The sequence below is a fragment of the Ochotona princeps genome, chromosome 21 (genome assembly GCF_030435755.1).
Source record: "Ochotona princeps isolate mOchPri1 chromosome 21, mOchPri1.hap1, whole genome shotgun sequence".
Taxonomy (NCBI): domain Eukaryota; kingdom Metazoa; phylum Chordata; class Mammalia; order Lagomorpha; family Ochotonidae; genus Ochotona; species Ochotona princeps.
This window is the reverse complement of record NC_080852.1, coordinates 37035801-37057667: the sequence shown is the minus strand read 5'-3', so window position 1 is coordinate 37057667 and position 21867 is coordinate 37035801. Positions and strand designations below refer to the sequence as shown.

The following is a 21867-nucleotide window of genomic DNA, read 5'->3' as shown; positions in this document are numbered from 1 at the left end:
CAAGGTGGCCAAGCGTGGATTGGCTCTGGGGAGTTCAGTTGACAAGGCATGGATCTGTGCCCTCCCTCGACTTCTTCCCAGGAAGTGGTGTATTGGTACACACATGTCTGCCCATGTCCACTGCCAGCGGTGAGGACGGGAGGCCCCCTGCCACACTGTACTCCTGTTCTCTTGCCTGCACTCCATTTTGACCCCCCAAAAAAACATGGAGGAGGAGGCTTACTCACGTGAGTTCTAGTTCAGATTCTCTCTCTTCTCCCCATGGTTAAGTTGGGTTGTCATCTTAGTACTTAATTGTAAGGATTCTTAGGGCTGGTGCAGTGGCTCAACAGGCTAATCCTCCACCTGTAATTGCTAACATCCCAGAAGAATGTCAGTTCGGATTCCCGTCCAGTTCCCTGCCTATGGCTTAGGCCTGAGTGGAAGTAGCCAGCATGATGCCACCTGCAATGCTAGCATGTTCAAGTCCCGGATGCTTCATTTCTGACCCAGCTCCCTGCTAGTGCACCTGGAAAAGCAGCAGGAGATGGCCCAATGCTTGGGCCGCCACTGAGCTGGGGAAGCTCCTGGCTCAGGCCTGGCCCAGCCAGAGGCCTCTGTTTTTCTCCCCTCCCGACCATCAGAAAATTGTTTCATGATTACAAAGCATCTCCTCCTTCAACAGAAGTAGCATAACATAGTAGTTGACATCTCCAAGAGTCTAAGCACGATTTACAACCTGAAGTCTTGGCAAAGTGAGGCTGAAATCAGCGAAGGTCCTGACCTGTTGGCTCAGAGGTCGTGCTAGGAATTCTGCTCGCTGGACGTCTGTTGTGCTTGGCTCTGGTGCCACACCCCGGTCCTTAAAAACAGCATCTTCCTTTCTTTCTTTCTTTCTTTCTTTCTTTCTTTCTTTCTTTCTTTCTTTCTTTCTTTCTTTCTTTCTTTCTTTTCTCCTTTCTTTCTTTCTTGTTTAAGATTTATTTATTTTTGTTTGAAAAGGAGATATATAGAGAGAAGGAAATACAGAAAGCTCTTCCATCCACTGATTCACTCCCCAAGTTGCCACAACTGCTGGAACGAAACTGATCCGAAGCCAGGACCCAGGAACTTCCTAAGGGTCTCCCACGCGGGTGCAGGTTCCCAAGACTCTGAGCCATCCTCCAGTGCTTTCCCAGGTCACAATCAGGGAGCTGGATGAGAAGTGGAGCAGCCAGGACAGGAACTGGCACCCATATGGGATCCCGCCGTTTACAAGGTGAGGATTTAACCACTAGGCTACCACACCGGGCCCCAGAACATCTCTTTTTCTATATTCATGGCTGCCAGTAAGTTTAGCCATGTCCATTAAATACCTTCCACAGCTTTCTTCTGTCACTTCCTCAACGTGTAGTGCTGACCACATTGCAACCATCCTGCAGGCTCACCAGGTTGTTACACAATGTCCTCGTGGCCTTCAGGAATTCTTGGAATTCAGTGAACTGTTCCTGTTGTCACTGGGTATCCCTGCCTGGGACCTGCCCTGGGGCTTCTGATCTGACAATTCCTTATCTAGTACTCTGGGCATCTCCTTGCACTTGACCTTAAATTATTAACTGAATCTGCACAGTGGCTCAACTAGAAATACTATTTGTGACTATTACTCATCAAATAATAGCTATTCCGTGATATGCCAAAGGTCAGTCCAACATGCCGTTAATCAAGGGCCTACTCTGCAGACTTGCTGGGGGTTAGTGAGGGAGAAGCCACAGTCTTTGTTTCTAGGATCTCAGGGAGGAGAAGACAGGTAGTAAATAAGTGAGAAAGTGAATCAGGTGCACGGGAAGGAACCGGGAACCAGGCATCGTGAGCAGGAGGAAGCAAATCTCAAGCGTGGGGTTAGAACGTGATGTGCCAGCCGGAACACAGCGAGTGTAGCGGCCCAGAGGCAGGAGAACTCTGCAGAGTCCACGCTCTGCCTTGAGGCAGTGTGATAGCCACTCCGCTGGTCTGGGGAGAAAGTAGGGGAAGACGGCCCGGCAGCGTGGCCTAGTGGCTTAGGTCCTCGCCTTGAACGCCCCGGGATCCCATATGGGCGCCGGTTCTAATCCCGGCAGCTCCACTTCACATCCAGCTCCCTGCTTGTGGCCTGGGAAAGCAGTCGAGGATGGCCCAAAGCCTTGGGACCCTGCACCCGCGTGGGAGACCTGGAAGAGGTTCCTGGTTCCCGGCTTCGGATCGGCGCAGCACCGGCCCGTTGCAGCTCACTTGGGCAGTGAAACATCGGATGGAGGATCTTCCTCTTTGTCTCTCCTTCTCTCTGTATATCCGGCTTTCCAATATTAATAAATCTTTAAAAAAAAAAAGAAAAAGAAAGTAGGGGAAGACATCATGTGACATCACAGAGCAGGCGGCAGGCAGTTCACACAGTCACCAGAGTTGTTGGTTGTCTTTTTGTTTTGTTTTGTTTTTGTTTTTATGCCCCCAGCATCTTTATGTAACTGGGGAAGGAGGGAGAAAAACAAAACCATTTCCGAGTGCAGGATGCAAACCAGGGACTTCCTGAGCAGTTGCAACATGAGACACCTTAGCAGGGGAGGGCGTGCCGCGATATGAGACAAAGGGCTTGAGGGCTCTGAGCTCAGAATGCGCTGGGTCCTCCTGCACCTGCCTTTTGCACGGTTCACTGTGGAGCCTGGCTGGATGCGCCCCGGGCAGGTGCGGCCATCAGTGACCTGGACAGAGGCTTCCTGTCCCTCCAGCTCAGGGACAAAGCTGAAGTTTCCGGGTGGGTGGATGGGAACAGAACAATACTGCTAGGATGAATACTGCCTCTTTGGAACTTCAGCTCCCAACCCTGACCCGGAGGCCTTTTATTAGCCTGTTGGTATAAACATCAGCAGGAACTGGCTTAAATAGGCATTTTCCCCCCCCTCAGAGTGTCTCAGTGGCTCACTCCGGGGACACCCACTCTAGCCAGGGTCAAGAACAGAAATGCGGGGGCAAGGGGTATGGACCCTGGGCGGGGTAGCAGTGGGAATAGCAGGGCTCATGAGCAGGACTTGAGGCGCTGCCACAAGGTTCTCTTACCCAATGCACAGTGTGCTGTGGGACAGCACATACAGGGGACAGGGCCAGCCTGCCACGTGGAAACCCTCCCCTGCTTAGGTCTAAGGTGGCCACACATGGGATGAAGAGGCCGACTCAGCCACCTGGATGTGCCTGTCCTGGGTCTGCACTCTTGGAGTAATGAGTGAAGGCTTCCTGGAGGTGGTGCCAGGGCTCAGGGTCAACCCAGGCCTGGAAGGTCCTGGGGCATTGCTGGCCACCTTCCCTCGCTGCTGGTTCCCCTGCTGCCCTGTACCCATTCAGTAAAGCCCTGTACCCATTCAGTAAAGCCCCGTGTCGATCCCTGTTCACCAGAGACCCTTTCTGTAGTCTGACCTCAGTTTGATCTTTTTTTATTTATTTGTTTTTAATTAATTTATTTGAAAGGTAGAGTTAGAGAGAGATACATGTAAGAGGAGATAAAGAAAGGTTTTCTTTCTCTGGTTCACTTCCCCCGTGGCCACAACGGCTGGGACTGGGTGGGACTGTGGCCCAGAGCCTCATTCAGGTCCCCACACAGATGGCGAGATGCCAACACTTCAGCCATCCTTGCTGCTTTCCCGGGTGCCTTAAAGAGACCTGAACTGGAAGCAGAGGAGCTGTGACTCACACTGGCGCTTGTGTGGATGCCAGCGTTGCAGACGGTGGCTTCAACCATGGTGCCACAATGCCAGTTCCACCTCAGCTTGCTCTTAAGTCATCTGCAGACACCTCCAATGAATAATAAAAGATTCCCCACAGCTCCCAGCGTGGACTCTTGTCAGATACGCACAGCCTAGGACTGAGTCTAATCTCCTTAGAGGCGTCTAGCTTTCAAGCGACCATAAAACACAAGCACATTGGCCAGCTAAATGTGATCACTGCTACTGAACTTGCATGCTGAAATAGACAACATTCACAACAGATGTTGCCATTTTTGGGAATGAAATGGCTCCCAGAAAGCAGACTACAGAGCCAGCAGATGTGGGCCTGTGTGGCTTCGCTCCGTGCGCTGCGGGCTTCTGCGCTGGTGGTCTCTTCCGTCTTTCCCCCACTTGAACTGCTGCGAACGGTGAGACCAGCCAGAAAGATTGTCCCCATGACCCAGTATTTTAGAAGAGAAACATACAAAATATGAAGTTTAAAAAGAAATCCCATGGGCCTGGCGTGGTAGCCTAGTGGTTAAAGTTTTTGTCTTGCATGCGCCAGGATCCCATGTGGGTGCCGGTTCCTGTCCCTGCTGCTCCACTGCCCACCCGGCTCCAGTAGAGGAAGGGCCAAAGCCTTGGGACCCTGCACCCACATGAAAGATCCAAAAGAAGCTCCTGGCTCCTGGCTTCAGAGAGATTCAGCTCTAGCCATGTGGCTATTTGGTGAGTGAACCAGGGGATGGAAGATCTTTCCTATCTGAAAATCTGCCTTTCCAATAAAAATAAATATATGTTAAAAATTTTTAAACCTTTAAAAATGAAATTTAAAAAAGAGCATATGTATAAACTTGTCATTTTTTTTGTTTTTCAAAGATTTATCTGCGGGGCCAGGCATGGTGGCCTAGTGGCTAAAGTCCTCGCCTTGAAAGCGCCAGGATCCCATATGGGCACCGGTTCTAATCCCAGCAGCTCCACTTCCCATCCAGCTCTCTGTTTGTGGCCTGGGAAAGCAGTTGAAGACGGCCCAAAGCCTTGGGACCCTGCACCCATGTGGGAGACCCAGAAAAGGATCTGGGCTTCTGGCTCCGGATCGGCGCAGCACCGGCCGTTGTGGCCACTTGGGGAGTGAATCATCGGACAGAAGATCTTCCTCTCTGTCTCTCCTCCTCTCTGTATATCTGACTTTCTAATAAAAATAAATAAATCTAAAAAGAAAAAGAAAGGTTTATGTGATGGTGACGGACGTCGGGAGGAGAGATTTTCCAATTACTGATTCACTCTCCAAATGGCCACAATGGCTGTGACTGGGCCAGACTGGAGCCAAAACAAATGTTTGCATCCAGGTCTCCCATGTGGGTGCCAGGGGCTCAGGCATGTAGACCATTTTCAGGTGTTTGCCAGGCACATTAGCAGTGAGATGAGTCAAAAGTGGGGCTGCTTGGGCCCGGCGGCGTGGCCTAGCGGCTAAAGTCCTCGCCTTGAAAGCCCCGGGATCCCATATGGGCGCCGGTTCTAATCCCGGCAGCTCCACTTCCCATCCAGCTCCCTGCTTGTGGCCTGGGAAGGCAGTCGAGGACGGCCCAATGCATTGGGACCCTGCACCCGCGTGGGAGACCTGGAAGAGGTTCCAGGTTCCCGGCTTCGGATCGGCGCGCACCGGCCCGTTGCGGCTCACTTGGGGAGTGAAGCATCGGATGGAAGATCTTCCTCTCTGTCTCTCCTCTCTGTATATCCGGCTTTCCAATAATAATAAAATCTTTAAAAAAAAAAAAAAAAGTGGGGCTGCTGGGACTCCAGCTGGCACTCTGATAAGATGCTGATCTTGTAGGTGGCAGCTTAGTCCACTGCCACAAGCCCACCCAGGGTGCACTGAGTTGTGAACATGCCCACTGCTCTTCATGCCCCTTCCTGGGACTTGGGTGGAGGGGCACTCCTTACCTGTGAGTTCTGACGCTGGAGAAGAAGCTACGGCAGCTCATTGCCAATGTCCCGGGCCTAGGTAGGGCAGGAGCTGGCTCAGAAGGGACAATGAGTGGAAGAGAGCCCTCCTCAGAGTCCATCTGAAAATAAGGACAATGTCATGACAACCAGCTCATTAGATAAAATCAGATCAAATAATGTGCAAGAATCCCACTGTCAAGTGTCACCAAGCATGCGGGGCCTGGCATGGTGGTCTAGTGGCTAAAGTCCTCGCCTTGAAAGCGCCAGGATCCCATATGGGCACCGGTTCCTGGTTTGGGCCCAGCTGTGACTGTGGCAGGTGATGGAGAGTGAACCAGTGAGTGGAAAGCCTCTCTCTACCTTTCAAATAAACTTCTTAAAAAGTCTCAGAGTGCCATGAGCTACAAGGGAGTAAATCAGGGGGAGGGACAGCAGGAACCAAGACAGGATGGTCCAGAGCGGCCGCCTCGGGGGACAAGGTAAGATGCCAACCGAGTAGGCAGCAACAGGTCCCAGGTATGGTGTTCAGGGCCTCATCGAGGTCAGTAGCATTCATGCCCACTGGAGTCTGAGCCAACCGAGGCCACACAGCTTGTCCTGGAGCAAGCCTAGGGAGAATCCTACTCCCCCACATCGGCTTACAAAGCTACACCTGCTCACCTAGGCTCTGCCTCCTCTCCCCTGCAAGACTGGCTGACATTCTGAGATCACACAAAGGCTGGGAGCTGGAGCCCAGCCTGGCACACGAGGCCACTCAACTCACCCCTGAGGACTCAAGGCTGTTACCCCATTTTACAAAGAATTGAGTCATCTGGAGGTGAAATAACTGGCTCGGGCCACTGAGCTGGGCTTTAGGGTGCCTAGAGATGGGATGACAGACGGTGCTGGCTCTGTCTTGTTCATTCTGACGGGAGAGGAAGAGAGGGGATCCAGCAGGCTGTGATGTGTTGGTGAGGTGCCAGTTGTCTCATGGAAAGGTAAGGGGAGGGGGTGAAGAACCAAGTGGACTCAGAGTCTGGGAGCTGGCATGCGGAGTGCTGGTGTCCTGCAACTTTGCCGGTGTGGGGACCCTCACCCTACATGGACAGGCCAAGGCCTGAGAGTCATGAGGAGGGCAAAGGAACCAGGACACTCTGCTGTTTGTCACCCTTCCCTGGAGAGCTGCAGAATCGTACGCCTCAAGATGATTAGCAGCCCGAGAGACCACAGACAAACAGCAAACAGAGCCGGCAAACTCACAAGTCCCACGGGAGCGTGTCACCATGATGTCACCTTGTTTATTTCCCATGTGGGAATCAGCAGCCCCAGACTGCAGAATGACAAAGCCTTGCCCCTTGTCCCTGGACCAACTGCCTCATTCTTGAGGCAACCCCCGGGTGGCTTAATCTGTGCTCTGATGCTGCGATTTAGAAGCGATTCAATGTCACCTTCCCTCCATCATCGGCCGAGTCACGGCTGAGGAGCAGGGTGGCAGTCACTCACTCGGACAGTCTATCTGCACCCAGAGTCTGCCTAGGCCCTGACCAGGGCAGGGAGCCTGCTAACCTCACAGCAGGGCTCTCAGCTCAGTGCTGGGAGGACCTAAGCGGCTCCGGGAGGAGGAGGCATCAGTGGCACAGCTGAGGCCACAAGGTTATGCAGGAGCCACCAGGTGAAAGAAAGAAAGAGGGACAGGGACGAAAGCTGCGGAACACACAGCCTGGGGATGTGACAGCCGACAGCTGGCACCTGGGGGTGGCAACAGGTGGGAGACTGGGGAGAGTCATCAAAGATTTTTCAGGAGGGAGTGACAAACTGTAGCTGTTTATGCCTTTAAATTTATTTATTTTCATTTGCAACAGCCTAGGATAAGCAGGGCTGAAGGCAGGAGCCCAGAATTCAATCTGGATCTCCCACACAGGTGGCAGGGACCTAAGTGCTTGGCTATCACCTGCTGGTTCCCAGGGCAAGCATCAGCAGCACGCAGCTGGAACGGTGCGCAGAGCCAGGTCTTGAACCCAAGCATTGTGCCAAATGCCAGCCTCCCATCCATGTACATCCTACTGCAGTGTGGGCAGGGAGAGGAGGAAGGGAGAACAGGGCGGGCCATGTGGCCGTGGAGGTGGGGGATAAGACATCTTAGTCTAGGATGGGGATGCAGGATAAAGAGGAGTGTGTGTGTGTGAGGGAGATTTGAGAGCGAGAACCACAGGGCGTGGGTGACACTGGAGAGTACACAGCGATGCTGGAAAAACCATTGCCCTTCCTGTTTCTCCCCAGCAGATGCTTGGGCTGTGCAAGCACCAGAGGGATTCCCCAGTGAGGAGCTTCCGGGGGAGGGCAGGTTTTCAGCAGCACATGCATTCTCCCAGGGAGCAGTTACAGCGACCTCTCCAGGCTGAGCGGGGGGGGCATGGACGTGGGGCAGCACCATCTCTGCCATGTTGGGCACAGGAGAGAGAATGTAGCAGGCAGCCTCCTGGGAGGCTGTGACCTCGCTCCTTCCACCTCACAAGCCTTGGCTTCCCCACTTGAAATAAAGACAGGAAAGCACCTTGCATACACAGCTGTTTCTCCACCTGCCAGAGTCAAGCCTCCAGACTGGAGCCAAATTCCCTATGCCGGGTTCAAGAAAAACACTTCTGGGCAGGAAGCATCACGTGGTGTCACAGACTCAGGGTGATGTTTCTAGAACGCAGCGGTCATGGTCCAGAAAGCTGCTGACTAAAGGTGAGCCACAGCCTTAACACCAAACAGAGCATTCTCCTCCTTACAACACAGTTAAGTGCCTGCCTTGCTCCCCAAAACCCAAGGCCAGGCCAGACCACTGTCCATATCCCCCCAGCAGCTGGTGGGTCCGGCACCCCCAGACCACCTGCAGAGGCCTTCCCTTGCGCTTCCTCAGGACCCTGATGCTGCGATTCAGAACCAGGTCTAATGGTGGCACCTGGGGCTCCTGTCCAGCACTGACCTCCGTGACTACAGTGGGGAAATGCAGCCAGGCACTGGGGCACCGGAAAGATGGCCAAGGCCTTGGCCTCTCCAGCCCTTCAGGGACTTGGCCTTGGAAGCCACAGGTCCAAACAGGCACTGGGCACAGGGTCCTTGGTGGCCTATTTGTGTGCACAGGTGTCCATGTACAGGAGTATATATGTGTGTGTGCGTGTACAGGCATGTATGAGTATGCAGTGTAGAGGTGAATATAGAAACATACAGGCATACATGTGCAGGTGTGTGTGTGAGTATACAGGGCACACATGCATATGCATGAGGCGCAGACCCCCTTCCCCAGGCCCCGATTCAAAGCTGGGGGCCTGAGCGTGGTCGAGCCCTTTGTTTGGAGCCCTGCAGCTGCTCCCAGGCCTGACTGTTGTCCCGCTGTCTGCCTGCTGCTCCCCCAGGACTCTGCGGTCTGTTTATCGCAGGAGTCTGTTGTGTGTCTCTCTTACAGAGCTGTCTGTTGTTTCCTTGGGGAGGTGAGGTTATTCTCCTCTCTCTCCTTTCAAATGTGATCTGTCGTGTCACAGTTTTGGAACCAGGGAGAATCCTCAGGGCACAACCTGAGAACACCATCGTGGCCCGATGCCTCCCACTGCCCTGGCATATGCCTCTGCTTGGCACCAGCACAGCGGTTCACATCCCCAACACCACCACATGCCCAAGTTGCAGGTCAGGGGCAGAGGCAGGATTTCCACCTCCACCTGCTCACATGAAGGCCTCTGGTCAGGAGCTCCCCATGCATCCCCCCAGGGCCAACATCACACAAAATCAGTCTGTTGAGTGACATAACCTCAGGATCCCTGCCTCTGCCACCCCCTAGCTTCATCACCATTCTCCTGGGCTCCTTTCCCCGAAGTCCACTACAGCTCCCTTCCCTCTGGACACATGGGGTAAGTGAACACCTGCTCTTTGGGCCCCTTGCCTCTCAGTGCCCACGGCTCTCACTGTGGACAGTCTTGGCAGAGAATCAGGGCCTGGTCCATGCCTCGCAGCTCCCAGGCATACATCCCTACTGCTTCAACAAACTCCAGGCAACAAGATTCTGAAGTCGCACATCTCCCGCCTCTCCAGGAAGATACCCCGGAGGCAGCGCGAAACCAACTTGAAGCTGGATGAAGAGTCCTCCCAGACAGAAGCCCAGTACAAAGCGGTCACCAACAGATGAGGCTCTGTATACTCTACCTGGTGGCTTGGCCAGTCAGCAGCCAGCCACACATGGAGCCTCCGCTGGTCTCACCCCTGCCAGAGGTTTTCCACGGGGTTTCTTTGGATTCCATTTACAACACTGTCTATGGGAGTTTTGTTTTTTCTCCTCCCAGCAGAGCTGACAATGCAAGACTTTCCTCTGGCTCTGGCAAAGGACAAACCCAGTACAAAGTGGAACCGAGAATCAAGCAACTGGGCTTTGTCACCCCTCCTCTGGCACCCCTATTACCTGCCAGTAGACTTCCGGCAGCACAGAGGGAAAATGGCCATCCTGGGTATGGCTGTCATCATGGTAGCCACCACTCTGCGTCCTTCTCATGGGGCAGGTACACATTACATGGATTACAGTGCTTCATGGAACTTTAATTTCATGTCATTCCCGTGATCAAAGCAACTCCATGGGGCAGCCACTGTACTTTTTATTCATGTGCGAAGGCTCAAAGACATTAACAAGTTCATTCAAGGCTACAGAGCTACAAGAGGTTCGATCAGGATTCAAAGACAAGTCATTTCTCTTATCAAACACCATTGTCACCATTTGATACGAGTCCATGTTGTGCAGACATTAAGCACGTGTTCACGACTTTATGGTTTTAGTTTCCCTCTCTGGAAGGTTTTGTGTGTGTGTGCGGGGGGGGGGGGGAGGTGCCCAAGTCCTACACTGCAGCTCTTGGGATCAAGGAGTAAGTCAGCTTCCCATCCAGCCCCCAGTGACTGTGCTTGGGGGCAGCAGATAATAGTCTAAGTACTTGGGTGCCCGCCACCCATGTGAGAAACTCAGCCGCACTGGGGAGTGAACCAGCAAAAGGAGGATCCACACTCCACGTCTCTCCCTCTCTTTCTGTCACTGACTTTCAAACAAATAAATAAAAAACCCACAAAAAACAAAGACTAGGGGACTCAGGGCCAGCTGGAAGCTCTCACTGGGGGCAGGGAAGGGGGCGTGCAGAGCCCCCACTTGCAACACCCTCGCTAGGAGCCCAGAGGGAAATAGGCAGAGGGCGGGCGTCTGTTGTAGAGGTGCAGACCACATCCCATACCGCCTAGCCTAGCTGCAGCTCCAGCTCTGGACTCAGACCTTAGTTCCCTGCCACTCCCGCGGGAGAGCCCAATTGTGTCCCTGGCTGCGGCTTCAACCTGGGCCGGGCAGCCTCATACTGTGCTAGGCAACTGGGGCTTCAGCCAGAGGGTGGCAAATCCAAAAGACAGGAAAATAAAGTCTTGAAACAAAACAAAAGAACAGGAAACAAGATAGAAAGTCTTGAGGGTGGTGGTGGTGGGAACACATCATCTGGTTTGAACACAGCAAGGGCTGATTCCAGTTAAAGTGAGTGAAGAAGGCGGGGTTTGCCCACGGCGGGAACGAGGTCAGCCAGCAAGTACGCACAGGCTTCCAGTGAACCCCGGGAAAGACTCCGCCCGCCTACCTTGGCACCCGGCTTCCCAACTCCTGGCCTGGCGGCCGTCGGCCCGGGGCTGCCACACCGGTTGGCCCAGCCGGTCGGGAGCTCTGATTGGCTGCTGGTGACGTAACGCCAAGACCGGGAACGCGATTGGCCCGCGGGCTGACGGAGCCGCACTACCAGGAAGGTGTGTAGGAGCCGGTAGGGACGGGGGACGCGGTCAAGCGCTGCCACGGAGCTAACCGGCCGCGTCGGGGTCGCGTTTTCCGTAGTCAGGACAATCTTGCAGACACTGGGGGGCTACGCACCTCCCAGAGCTCCCTCGGGGTCCTGGGTGTCTCTGCCTCCCCAAGGGCCACGGGCCGAGGCTGGGGGACGGGCGCGGACACGTCCCCGCACGCCCAGCTCCGCCCTGACTCCAGGTGAGGAGCTGGGCCTCTGCACCTGCAAGCGCCCGTGGCCTCCAGGGACCCACGGCGGGACTCTACGGGCCCGCAGGAGTGAGCAGCACTGCTGGGTCGGGAGGCCCGTGGGGGCTGGGATTCCAGGCCGGGCACCGCTCAACGCAGGCCGGGTACTGGGGCTTCACAGTCCATTTCAGGAGGTGGTCCTGCCAGAAGCCCATCTCAGGAGGTGGTCCTGCCAGAAGGATCAGGTGGCTCCCTCCTGTGGAGGGCAAGGCGGGTTCTGAGCGTGGGAAACCTGGCTCCTTCACACAGCTACCGGGTCCCTCGAGGCAGTATTTTTTCTTTTAGCCCCCATGCAGGCAGCAGCCAACCACCTGCCCCACTGTCCCCTGAAGTGTGCCCAAGGAGGAAACTGGAATTGGGAGCTACGACCAGACTTGCCCTGCACAGGGGGAAGGCAGGTGTCTCCAGCCACGTTCCACTTGCGGGGCCAAACGCTCATGCTACTATGTAAATTTTATTTTTTTAAAGCTATTTTCTTTGATGACTTCTGTTAAATACCAGCAGAACAAGCAAACCTATTGGCAAGTGACTGGTAAGGGAGACACATGGCAACTTGTTCCAACAGCTTACAGCTGGTTTCCTCCAGAGCCAGTTGCTTAGGGATGTGATTCTTATGTTGTGACAATACACACACTTGATTAAGCAGAATGCTTGCAGTCCAGGCCAGGTGCTAAATCAGTGTTCTAAGCATGGTTAGACACAGAAAGGTTGGTGCCAGTGTCATGGCGAAGTGAGTTAAGACATTACCTGGATGCCAGCATCCGGGCGAGTGCCAGATCAGATTCCAGCTCCTTCACTCTGGTCTCACTCCCTGCTGCTGTGCCGGGACAGCAGTGGGGCTCCTGCCACCCAAGAGCAAGATTGAGCATCAGACTCCTGGCTTCAGCCTGGCCCAGCAGCAGCTGTTGTGGACATTTCGAGAGTGAGCCAGTGGATGAAAGAGCTCTTTCCCTCTCTTGGTGCAACTGTGCCTTTTAGAAATAAACCAGTCTTTAAAAAAAAAAAACAAAAAAACAAATGTCAGACTCCTCAGCATGTGCAGAGGAAGCTGTGGCTTGCAGGTGTCGCCATGTAAAACAGGTTGGAGCAGCCTCACTCACTCCCTGGCTCGCTTCAGGAAGCGATTCACGCACAAGGAAAACTTCCTGGATGGAGCTGAGCCAGGGAGGGCTCAGCTGGCTTGCCCGCTGAGATACCCTGAGTCTGGAGATTTTCTTCTCTTCCAGCCTGCTCCTTCTCGTGAGCACCCAGAAAGCTCCCTGTCGAGCCAGGCTGGCCCAGGAGCGCCCTCCGCATTACAGAGATGAGTAGCCGGTGCTGGAGTGGCTGTCAACCAGGTGGCCAGACGGGCCTGGTATCAGCTCACGGTGTGAAGGAACAACATGCTGCACCCCCTGCTCCCCTAACTGTGCTGGGTCTTACTGTGGTCGGTGCCAGACAGGCAGTGTCTAAACAGTAGATGTCACTTCCCAGACACCTGGAGGCCGTCATGTCCCACATCAAGGTGCTGGCAGGTTGGGCGTGTTCACCGAGAGCCCCACTCAGAAGGCGAGCCTCACACGGTGAAGAGAGATGAGGCACTGATCCCTCAGGCCCCAACCCCCCAACATCACCACCTGAACATTAGGGGGACACAAACGCTCCCACCTCACTGTGGGTGCTGCAGGCTTTGGCAACACCATCTATACCTGTCCTGTTACCTACTCCCACCCTGGTGACTTCCCAAGAGCCCTCTGTGAGAAGAAGAACAGATAAAGAAACTGTCAAGGTGGGAGGCTTCAAAAAGTTTGTGGGAAAAACAGAATCAGGAAGATGTGCGTTATCCAATTTTCGAAGCCTGTGCGTGTGCACACAGTGCAGGGACATGTAACCACACACAGGCTGAGCTTTGGCATAGCAGTTATAACGCTGCTTGGAGCACCTCCTGGGCTGGAGGCCTGGCTGAGCTCTGGATCCCAGCTTCCTGTGAACGCGCACCCCGGGGAGGCAGCAGGTGATCGTTCAAGCGCTTCGGTCCCTGCCACCCACATGGGAGACTCAGATGAATTCTCAGACCCCTGACCTTGCCTGGTTCCATTGCAGCTGTTACAAGTACCTGGCGAGTGAGCCGGTGGGTGGGAGGCCTTCATTTCTCTAAACTCCTCCACCACCAGACTCTCTGCCTTTCAAATAAACTGAAAAAAAAAAAAAAAATGCTTCCATTTGTGATCACATGGATGAAACACAGGAGGACATTATGTTAAGTGAAATATGCCAGACACAGAAAGACACAGGCCTGTGATCTCACTCATAGATGGAATCCAAAACAGTGAAACCCACAGAAGGACAGTGTGGAGGAAATGCTGGGTAGACTTCAGGTGGGGCTCCGGTGGACAAGTGTGGTGACTACGGGTAAAAATACTCCATGTGCACCTGAAATTTAACAATCTAGCTTAGGGAGCAGGTCCCGAGTTCCCCCGTTTCACACCCATGTACACACATGTGGTGACTAGGCGAGTAATCTGATTGTGTTAATTCTTTCACAACATGTCATTTGTTAAGTCATCATTTTGGTTGTACACATTGGGTATACAATACTTTGTCCGTTATACCTCGGGAAAACAAAAGATAACCATTTGAATTTTTCCTTTTTTGAACAAATTCAGATTTTGGGACCGGTGCTGTGGCATAGTAGGTTAAGTTTCCAGCACAGTGCCAGCATCATGGGCACTGATTCCAATCCCAGCTGCTCTACGTCCTGAGGTTGTACATACCTAGGCTGTACAGGTCAGCCAGCTGAGGACGGTGTACTGTCAGTCTATGGCTGCGTCTGCGTTGAATATTCAGACTCATCTTTGTCAACATTCCCTGAAGAATACAGCAGTGACGTCCGTGGCATCCATGTTGTCTTGGGGAGGAGAAGTCACCCGAGATGCTGTGAAGTTCCAGATGGGCGAGTGCAGGTTCTCAGTGGACACTGTCGTCACCCAGGAGGGACACGGCATCTGCAGATCTTGTTGTCCGTGGACATCCTGGAAGGAATCCCTTGTGGATACCAAAGAGGGGAAGGCTGCATTTTTTTTCAAAGATTTATTTTATTTCATTTTTTTTATTACAAAGTCAGATATACTGAGAGGAGGAGAGATAGAGAGGAAGTGGAGCCGCCGGGATTAGAACCAGCAGCCATATGGGTTCAAGGCGAGGACCTTAGCCACTAGGCCACGCTGCCAAGCCCGGGAAGGCTGCATTTTAAAAATCAACACATTTTACATTGGCGTATGAGTTAAGTGTTTAAAAAAGTTCTCATTCTGTTACTGGAAACATGGTTTTCTCCATGTGTGTTGGACAAAAATATCTGGAAAACATATTTTTGTTGTCTTGCTAAATAAAGTTCCCAGCATCTCTACACATGTGCTAGCCATGACCGCACTCCTGACACATGTGCTCTGCGCGTGTGCCGGCCATGACCACACCGCTGACACATGTGCTCTGCACGTGTGCTGTCCGTGACCGCACTGCTGACACAAGTCCTGCTGGCCTTGCTCCTGGCCACGCCCTCACCTGCTGATCTGGAAACAGATCACTTCCCTGTGAATTCACAGGTCTGCCTCTAGCTGCTTTAGATTTCAAAATGGTCCCAGTATCTGAGAAACGCGTGCTTTTCAGACCGTGTGCTTCCCAAAACAGGAACCATTGAAGACATGTCTGAGTCAAGAGAGATGCATCATGAAACATGTGTTGAACAACCAGAATCCATTTCTGGAAGAACAACATGAATCTCCTGAGTAGGGACAGATGAGGTGTGATCAAATATGTGAACAGCAGTGTGAGCGTGGATTCAGTCTGCGACTTCAGACTGAGACCACAGCCCTACCCTTGACCCATTTGGTTTTAGTTTTTTAATGTTAAAAATGTCGTCAGCCAGGGCTGGAGTCAGAAGCTCACGTCCCACAGGGCCTGGCACGTGGTACCAACCAGACCCCGAAGGAAGAATGCCTCCTTACCTGAACCATGAGGACATGAAAACTTGCAGACTGCTATGTTGTTTGAAAGAGATGCCAGCCACAAAATGCCTTCAGACATGTCCTCATCCTTGGAGTGGCGACATCAACACCATCTCAGAATTATCAAATCCACTTGAGCAGAACCCTCGGAACATGCTCCATACTGGGGACTCTGGGATGACACTGGGTGGCTGTTCCCCATCCCTGGGTACAGCTGGGAGACTGGGTGTGGTTTTCCCCCCAGATACAGGAACAAGAAAATGTGTGAACAGTGGTCTCACCCACTTTCTTCTGATCCTCGACCCTTCCCACCATGATCAACTCTGTAAACATCATCAAAAATAAGATAAAACATGCCTTCAGGGACATTTTCATACATTTTCATGGTGCCTAAGCGTGCCTACGTGACAGCCACTGCTGAAGGCCATATGTTAGCAAGCGACTCTTTTCTTTCATGCAGCTGGTCGTGCCCACAGCCTTTCTTCATCTGTAAGGAGCTAAGAACATGATGAACAACATAATAGCATTGTCTGCGAGGGGGGTTTTCCTGTTTCATCATTTTCTTCAAGAAGCTTTCTTGTAAGCTTTTCTATGGGCAAGGCATGGTTTTCTAGAATAAATGAGAATAATCCTTGTCACCAAAGGAAAAGAGAGAAAAATGCCTCTCTCCGTTCAGGACACCAGCACACAGACTCTCTGCAAAGGCCTCCAATGACATCATCCCATGCAGCTAATGTGAGCCTCACGTGTGATTTTTAAAAATTCTTTTTAGGGCCCGGCGGCGTGGTCTAGCGGCTAAAGTCCTCGCCTTGAAAGCCCCGGGATCCCATATGGGCGCTGGTTCTAATCCCGGCAGCTCCACTTCCCATCCAGCTCCCTGCTTGTGGCCTGGGAAAGCAGGAGAGGACAGCCCAAAGCTTTGGGACCCTGCACCCGCATGGGAGACCTGGAAGAGGTTCCTGGTCCCGGCATCGGTTTGGCGCGTACCGGCCCGTTGCGGCTCACTTGGGGAGTGAAACATCGGATGGAAGATCTTCCTCTCTGTCTCTCCTCCTCTCTGTATATCCGGCTTTTCAGTAATAAAAAAATCTTTAAAAAAAAAATTCTTTTTAAAGCTTTCATCTGCATGTCATGTGAAATGCAGAGAAATGGAGACAGATTTCCCCATCTGCTAGTTCACTCCCCATATTCCCGCTCAGAGCAGAGTGAGCCAAGTCGAAGCCTGAAGCCAGGAACAAATCCGGGTCTCCCATCACCTCGTGCCTTGTGGGGTATGCACCAGCAGGATGCCAGAATCCAAGTTGGGGCAGGGACTTGAACTCGGGCTGTGGGCATCTGAAGTGGAGTTTGAAACGCTACACCAAACACCCAGCTCTGCATGCAATTTTAACTTTTCTAGTAGCACCTTAAAAAGAGCAAACAGGAGGAGGTAAACAATGGATTAATATGAATACCAACATATTTAGCCCAGTATATCTCAAGCACTTTCAAAATATAATCAGGATTGAGATTACTGAGATGTTCTGGGTGGTCAGCCATCTGGGGGTATTCCACAGACACAACACTTCTCAGCTTGGCCAGTCACATTTCAAGCACTCCATGGACCACACGTGTCCAGTGGCCAGCTGTTGGGTTTCTAAGGTCCACGAGGCCTTTGGAGAAAAGTGCTAAAGAGAAGTACTGGCGTCTTAGTGTGTGACATTTGAGTGTTTCTTCCGCATCATAGAGGCTATGGGGTTTGACAGTCAAAGTGGGATCCGCATCACCTAGATGCACCCCCAGACATAGGGGCAGACATTTCTTGGGGTTCCAGGACCAAGTGCTCCCAGTGAGAGCTGTCTGGGGCTGAAACAAGGTCTCCCATCAAGTATGGCATTGCTTACGGTGCCAAGGCCACTGCCTTGCTGCCCACCATCCCCCTTCCAAGGAACATTCTAAAAGACCACCGTCACTCTGGAGCTTCTCTGGAGGGAACCGTGAGCCCTACTGCAGCTGCCTCACACCCCAGCTTCTACTGGTGCCTGGACCCCTGCCCTGGCTCTCACCAGCTTGGAAAGGCTCGTGTAGGCAGATTGGCTTCCCAGGGCCCACCTCCAGCGAGGGCCAGTGTGCTCACCCCTTGGGTTGTACTAGCAAGGTCCCAGGCTTTGTCAGTCCTTGTTTCCACAGGACGTCAGTGCTGGGGGGACCCTGGCTGGGGCACTGGCTGCACATCTACTACACCAAGGAAGGAAAATTCGAGCTCACTGCAAACTCCACCTTCAAAGCCTCTCCTGGGGCTGGCATTGTGATGCAGCAGGTGGAGCCATGGCCTGCCACGCAGTGCTGGTATCCTAAATGGATGCTGGTGTGTATCCTGGCTGCTCAAATTCTTTTCTCTTCCTTGTAACTCTTGTTCCTCCTGCCTCCCCAATCCTCCTCCTTCTGTTTTCCTCACTCTTCCTTCTTTACCCCTCCCCCCAAAAAAAACTTTAGAGAGAGAGCAGGAGAGAGAGAGAGGCCATCCAACTGTTGATATACTCTTTTAATGCCTGGCATGGCCCCAAGCCAAGAGCCAAAACCAGGAACCCAGAACTCAATCCAGGTCTCTCACAGGGGAGGCGGCAACCCAACTGCTTGAGCCACCACCACTGCCTCCCACGGTCTGCAGTAGCCGGAGGCTGGAATCAGCAGCTGGGGCCAAGGATCAAGCCCAGGCATCCAGATTTGGGACTTACGCATCTTAACCCCTAAACCAAACACTCCGCCCACTTTTTGTTTTTAAAGCAACAGGCCCAACATCACTGGCCCAACTCTTGCCCGACTAGGTGACTACTAAGTTAATGAAAGGTGGTTTAGCCTAGAGGTTAAGGGAAAGGGCTTTGGAAGTGGATGGCCCAGTTGCAAATCCCAGCTGTCATGTGCTAGTGTGACAGCAGATTGTCTCTGTGCCCTGCTTCCTCATGCACACAACAGGGAAAGTAAGAGTCCTTGTTACATAAGGCCGAGCTGGGGATTGAGTGCATAAACACGTTGGATGTTGCGCAGGACAGTGCCTGACGCACCTTAACGGCATAGCCCGTGCTTGCTGTTCCTGTGATGGGGCTGACAGCATGTTGCAGTTAACCCCAGAATCGGGCACTCAGGATTCAGGGACCTGACTGCTTTGTGTTGTGAGGTCCTCAGAGTTGGTACAACCTTCCAGGGCCCCCATTTCTGGTGTCTGTTAATGACTAAGTCAATGTGTCCAGTAACTTGTCTTCACAGCGCTGGCCACTTGTCATGCTGTACTGGGTGTAAGGGTGGATTCCGTGGCCCTGACACGATGCATTGTGAATTCAGCTGAGGTCAGGGTCACAAGGACAGCCACCCAGGCACCTCCCGCCTCCTCCCACCTGAGCACAACCCAGTTTCACTGGGAGGCCCCACGCGACTCTCCCGAGTACTGCCCATGGGCTTTTCCTGCTTTCCACTTGCACATCTCATGAGCCTCGTTCTAAACCACCAACTGCAGCCCAGGACCTTGGGGGAGGACATTGGTTTATCTGTAGCTCAACAGTAGGCTAGCTATACAAGAAGGCCTTGAAGACAATGACATTCAAGTTACATTTACATGGGCAGTCCCGTAACTTCGGAAAAGAACTGTGAACCTAGAAATGTTCTTTCTGATCTCCTAAGTCCCTGTGAGCTGGGTGGGGAGAGGCGTGGACGACAGCAAAAGGGGACTGAGACCGGAAGAGGTCCAGGTTTCCATCCAGGTTGCTACCAAGCAGGTGCGGAACTTCGAAGTCCGAAGCTGTCTGGTAGGGAGTTTTAGTAGTTTGTAAGTTTCCCACTAATTCCCACATGTCATGCAATGTCTCCCCCCTGTGATTATCTCCAGCTCTCACTGTCTAGCTGGCCATGGCAGATGGGTTGACAGGCATGTGCGTGTACAGCCAGCATGGTAGAGCCTCGGCCAGTCACCTTCCAGGTGAATGCTCACTACCACCCACTCTCTGGGCCCTCCATGGTGGTCACCACAGTGACCAGGACTCCTTTCCAGCTGGCTTGCTGTCAGAAAGAGTCACAGTCGACCAACCAGTGTGGTGGGAGATGGGAAGAAAGGAGCCCCTGTCTAGGCTTTGGTGTTGGCAGCAACCACCAGTGGTGTGGGCGTTGGGTGCCCGCCCCAAGCCTGACGACTGAACAATCGTGACCACTTTCTTACTCCTCCTCGGAGTGCTGGGAGTCAGCGGGACTCAGCCAGGGGCTCCTGCTTGGGCTGTGTCCTGCGGCTGCAGAAGCCGCAGCTGGAGTCCTCACCGCAACATTCACCCACAGCAGCTGAGTTCCAAGAGCGAGGAGCTTGAGAGTCAGCCAGGCCCTCACCTGGGAAGTCACAGGACAGCCTGTCCATGGCCTTTTCTCAGTTGGGCAAGTCACAAAGCCCAGCTCATCCTTGGGGGGCGGCGGATAGACGCCCCCTTCTGATGGGAGAGAAGCCCTGCACTTGGAGGACCTATGTGAAGGTCCCCCGAGGCAGCATCCGCACGGCAGGCGTGGGCTTGGGGATGCCAGCTCAGGGTTGTCACCTCTGCTTCCTGCTCAGCACACCCTTCAGCTTGCCAGTTCTCCTGGCACCTTTGAAACCAGCTCCCTTTGCTGAACTCCCAAGGGAGTTTTGGGTTCCTCGTCTAGACTTACTGGAACAAGAACCATGGCTGACTCTTGGTGTGAACTACAGCAGACATTCCCATGGCGATATCACACCATATGATGAGACTTGCCGTTGGTGCCTCTGGCACATCAAAGCACTACGTTTGCCTCGGAGGCTGACCAGGCACGTGCACCCCAGGGACACAGAGGCCCAAGGACAGGGCTGGACACCGGCAGGGCTGGAATCCAGCTCCAGGTCTGACCCGGAGGGCCACTTCCTGCCAGAGTTCCACGTTCCTCAGAGGAAGTGTTGCTTTTCATCCCTAGTTGCCTAATCTGGGGAATCTCAACCTAGATAGTCTATCCACCTTTCACAGGCAGAGAAAGATAAGAATACCTGGGGGAGTGGCGCACCAACTCCCAGTCCCAGTTCTGCCACTCACAGCCCTTGTGGCCCCCAGGCGGCCACTTCCTCTCCTCCAGAAAAGGCAGATGACCTCTGCATGGGGCTGAATCATCCCCTCAGGGAGGGCATGCAGCTGGATCAGATACTGGGGACAGGAGTTCAGCAAAACAAGGAAAATAACAGCCATCTACAGAGGGTCTTGAATGATCTAATAAGAAAGTCTGACAGCAAGAAGTGCACCCCAACCTCTGCTGTGAACGCAGGAAGAAAAGAAAAAAACCTCAAAGTTTATCTCACCCACCTTCCTCCAAACCTCAACCCTGCCCACCCTACACAGAGCCCCACATGGGCATACATTCCTCTCAACTACGTTAACACAGTAAAAATAAAGTTTTAAAAATAATTAACTTATTTTTATCCAATAAACAGCTTGTCAAGGAGGAAACTAATAACAAAAACAACGATACAAAAGAGCAGTGGCGTCACTGACCAAATCACCGCTGGGAACTAGACATTGTCCTGAGCGCTTCACAAACGTTAGGTCACGGCAAAGTGCCCGCTCCCCACCCAAAAGCCACTCTGTCACACACCTTTGTGGAGAACAAGGAAACTGTGGCTGGCCTAACAAAACGAGCAGGCAGGCTGGAGAGCAGGGACGTAAGGAGACAGGCAGGGAGTGCCTGGCTTGTCGGGCCTGCAGCTTCCCTGGAGGCATGTTCACACACACACGCACACGCACACACGCACCTGCATTCTGTCTGATGGCCGTGCACCTGCACAGTGCGGCCACGGCTCCAGCCACCACACGGGACTCATGTGTCCTGTCTCCAGAGGGGACGCTGCCCCTGCTAGTGTATCATGCCCCACCTGGGTAAATGTCTGACGTGGACACTTTCAAGAACTCAAATGTTACACAAACCAGAGTGTCTTCAAATTTGATCACTCCGACAAAGGAACCAATGTGATTCTATGAAAACGGACCGAGCGCTTTATTCATCTGTGCAAGACGCTTGTCAGGGCGGGCAGAGTCACGACGTTCTCCTCAGCCAGCCTTTCCACATCTTGTGCAGTTTGAGTGAACTGTAAACCACTGATTTCTTCACGCCTGGAAGAGGAGAGAAGAGGGTGAGACACGTAGGCTCTCTGAGGGCGCACTCTGCCACAGAG

General features: G+C 53.0%; 2 protein-coding genes across 4 annotated transcripts in view; both read right to left on the bottom strand.

The window, feature by feature from the left end:
• VGLL4 (vestigial like family member 4) overlaps positions 1–363 on the bottom strand; it is a 120126-nt gene extending 119763 nt beyond the window's left edge. The window contains exon 1 of the mRNA XM_058678815.1: positions 228–363. The gene's annotated coding sequence lies outside the window, so the exon portion shown is untranslated. The remainder of the gene's footprint in view (positions 1–227) is intronic.
• A 21176-nt stretch (positions 364–21539) lies between these two features.
• Positions 21540–21867, bottom strand: part of TAMM41 (TAM41 mitochondrial translocator assembly and maintenance homolog) — a 37567-nt gene continuing 37239 nt past the window's right edge. For 2 of the 3 annotated variants that reach the window (XM_058678812.1, XM_058678813.1), the window contains one exon: positions 21540–21805. In XM_058678812.1, coding sequence (XP_058534795.1) covers positions 21729–21805 — 77 coding nt within the window. In that variant the 3' untranslated portion in view covers positions 21540–21728. The remainder of the gene's footprint in view (positions 21806–21867) is intronic. The other variant, XM_004581311.3, reaches the window with a different exon arrangement.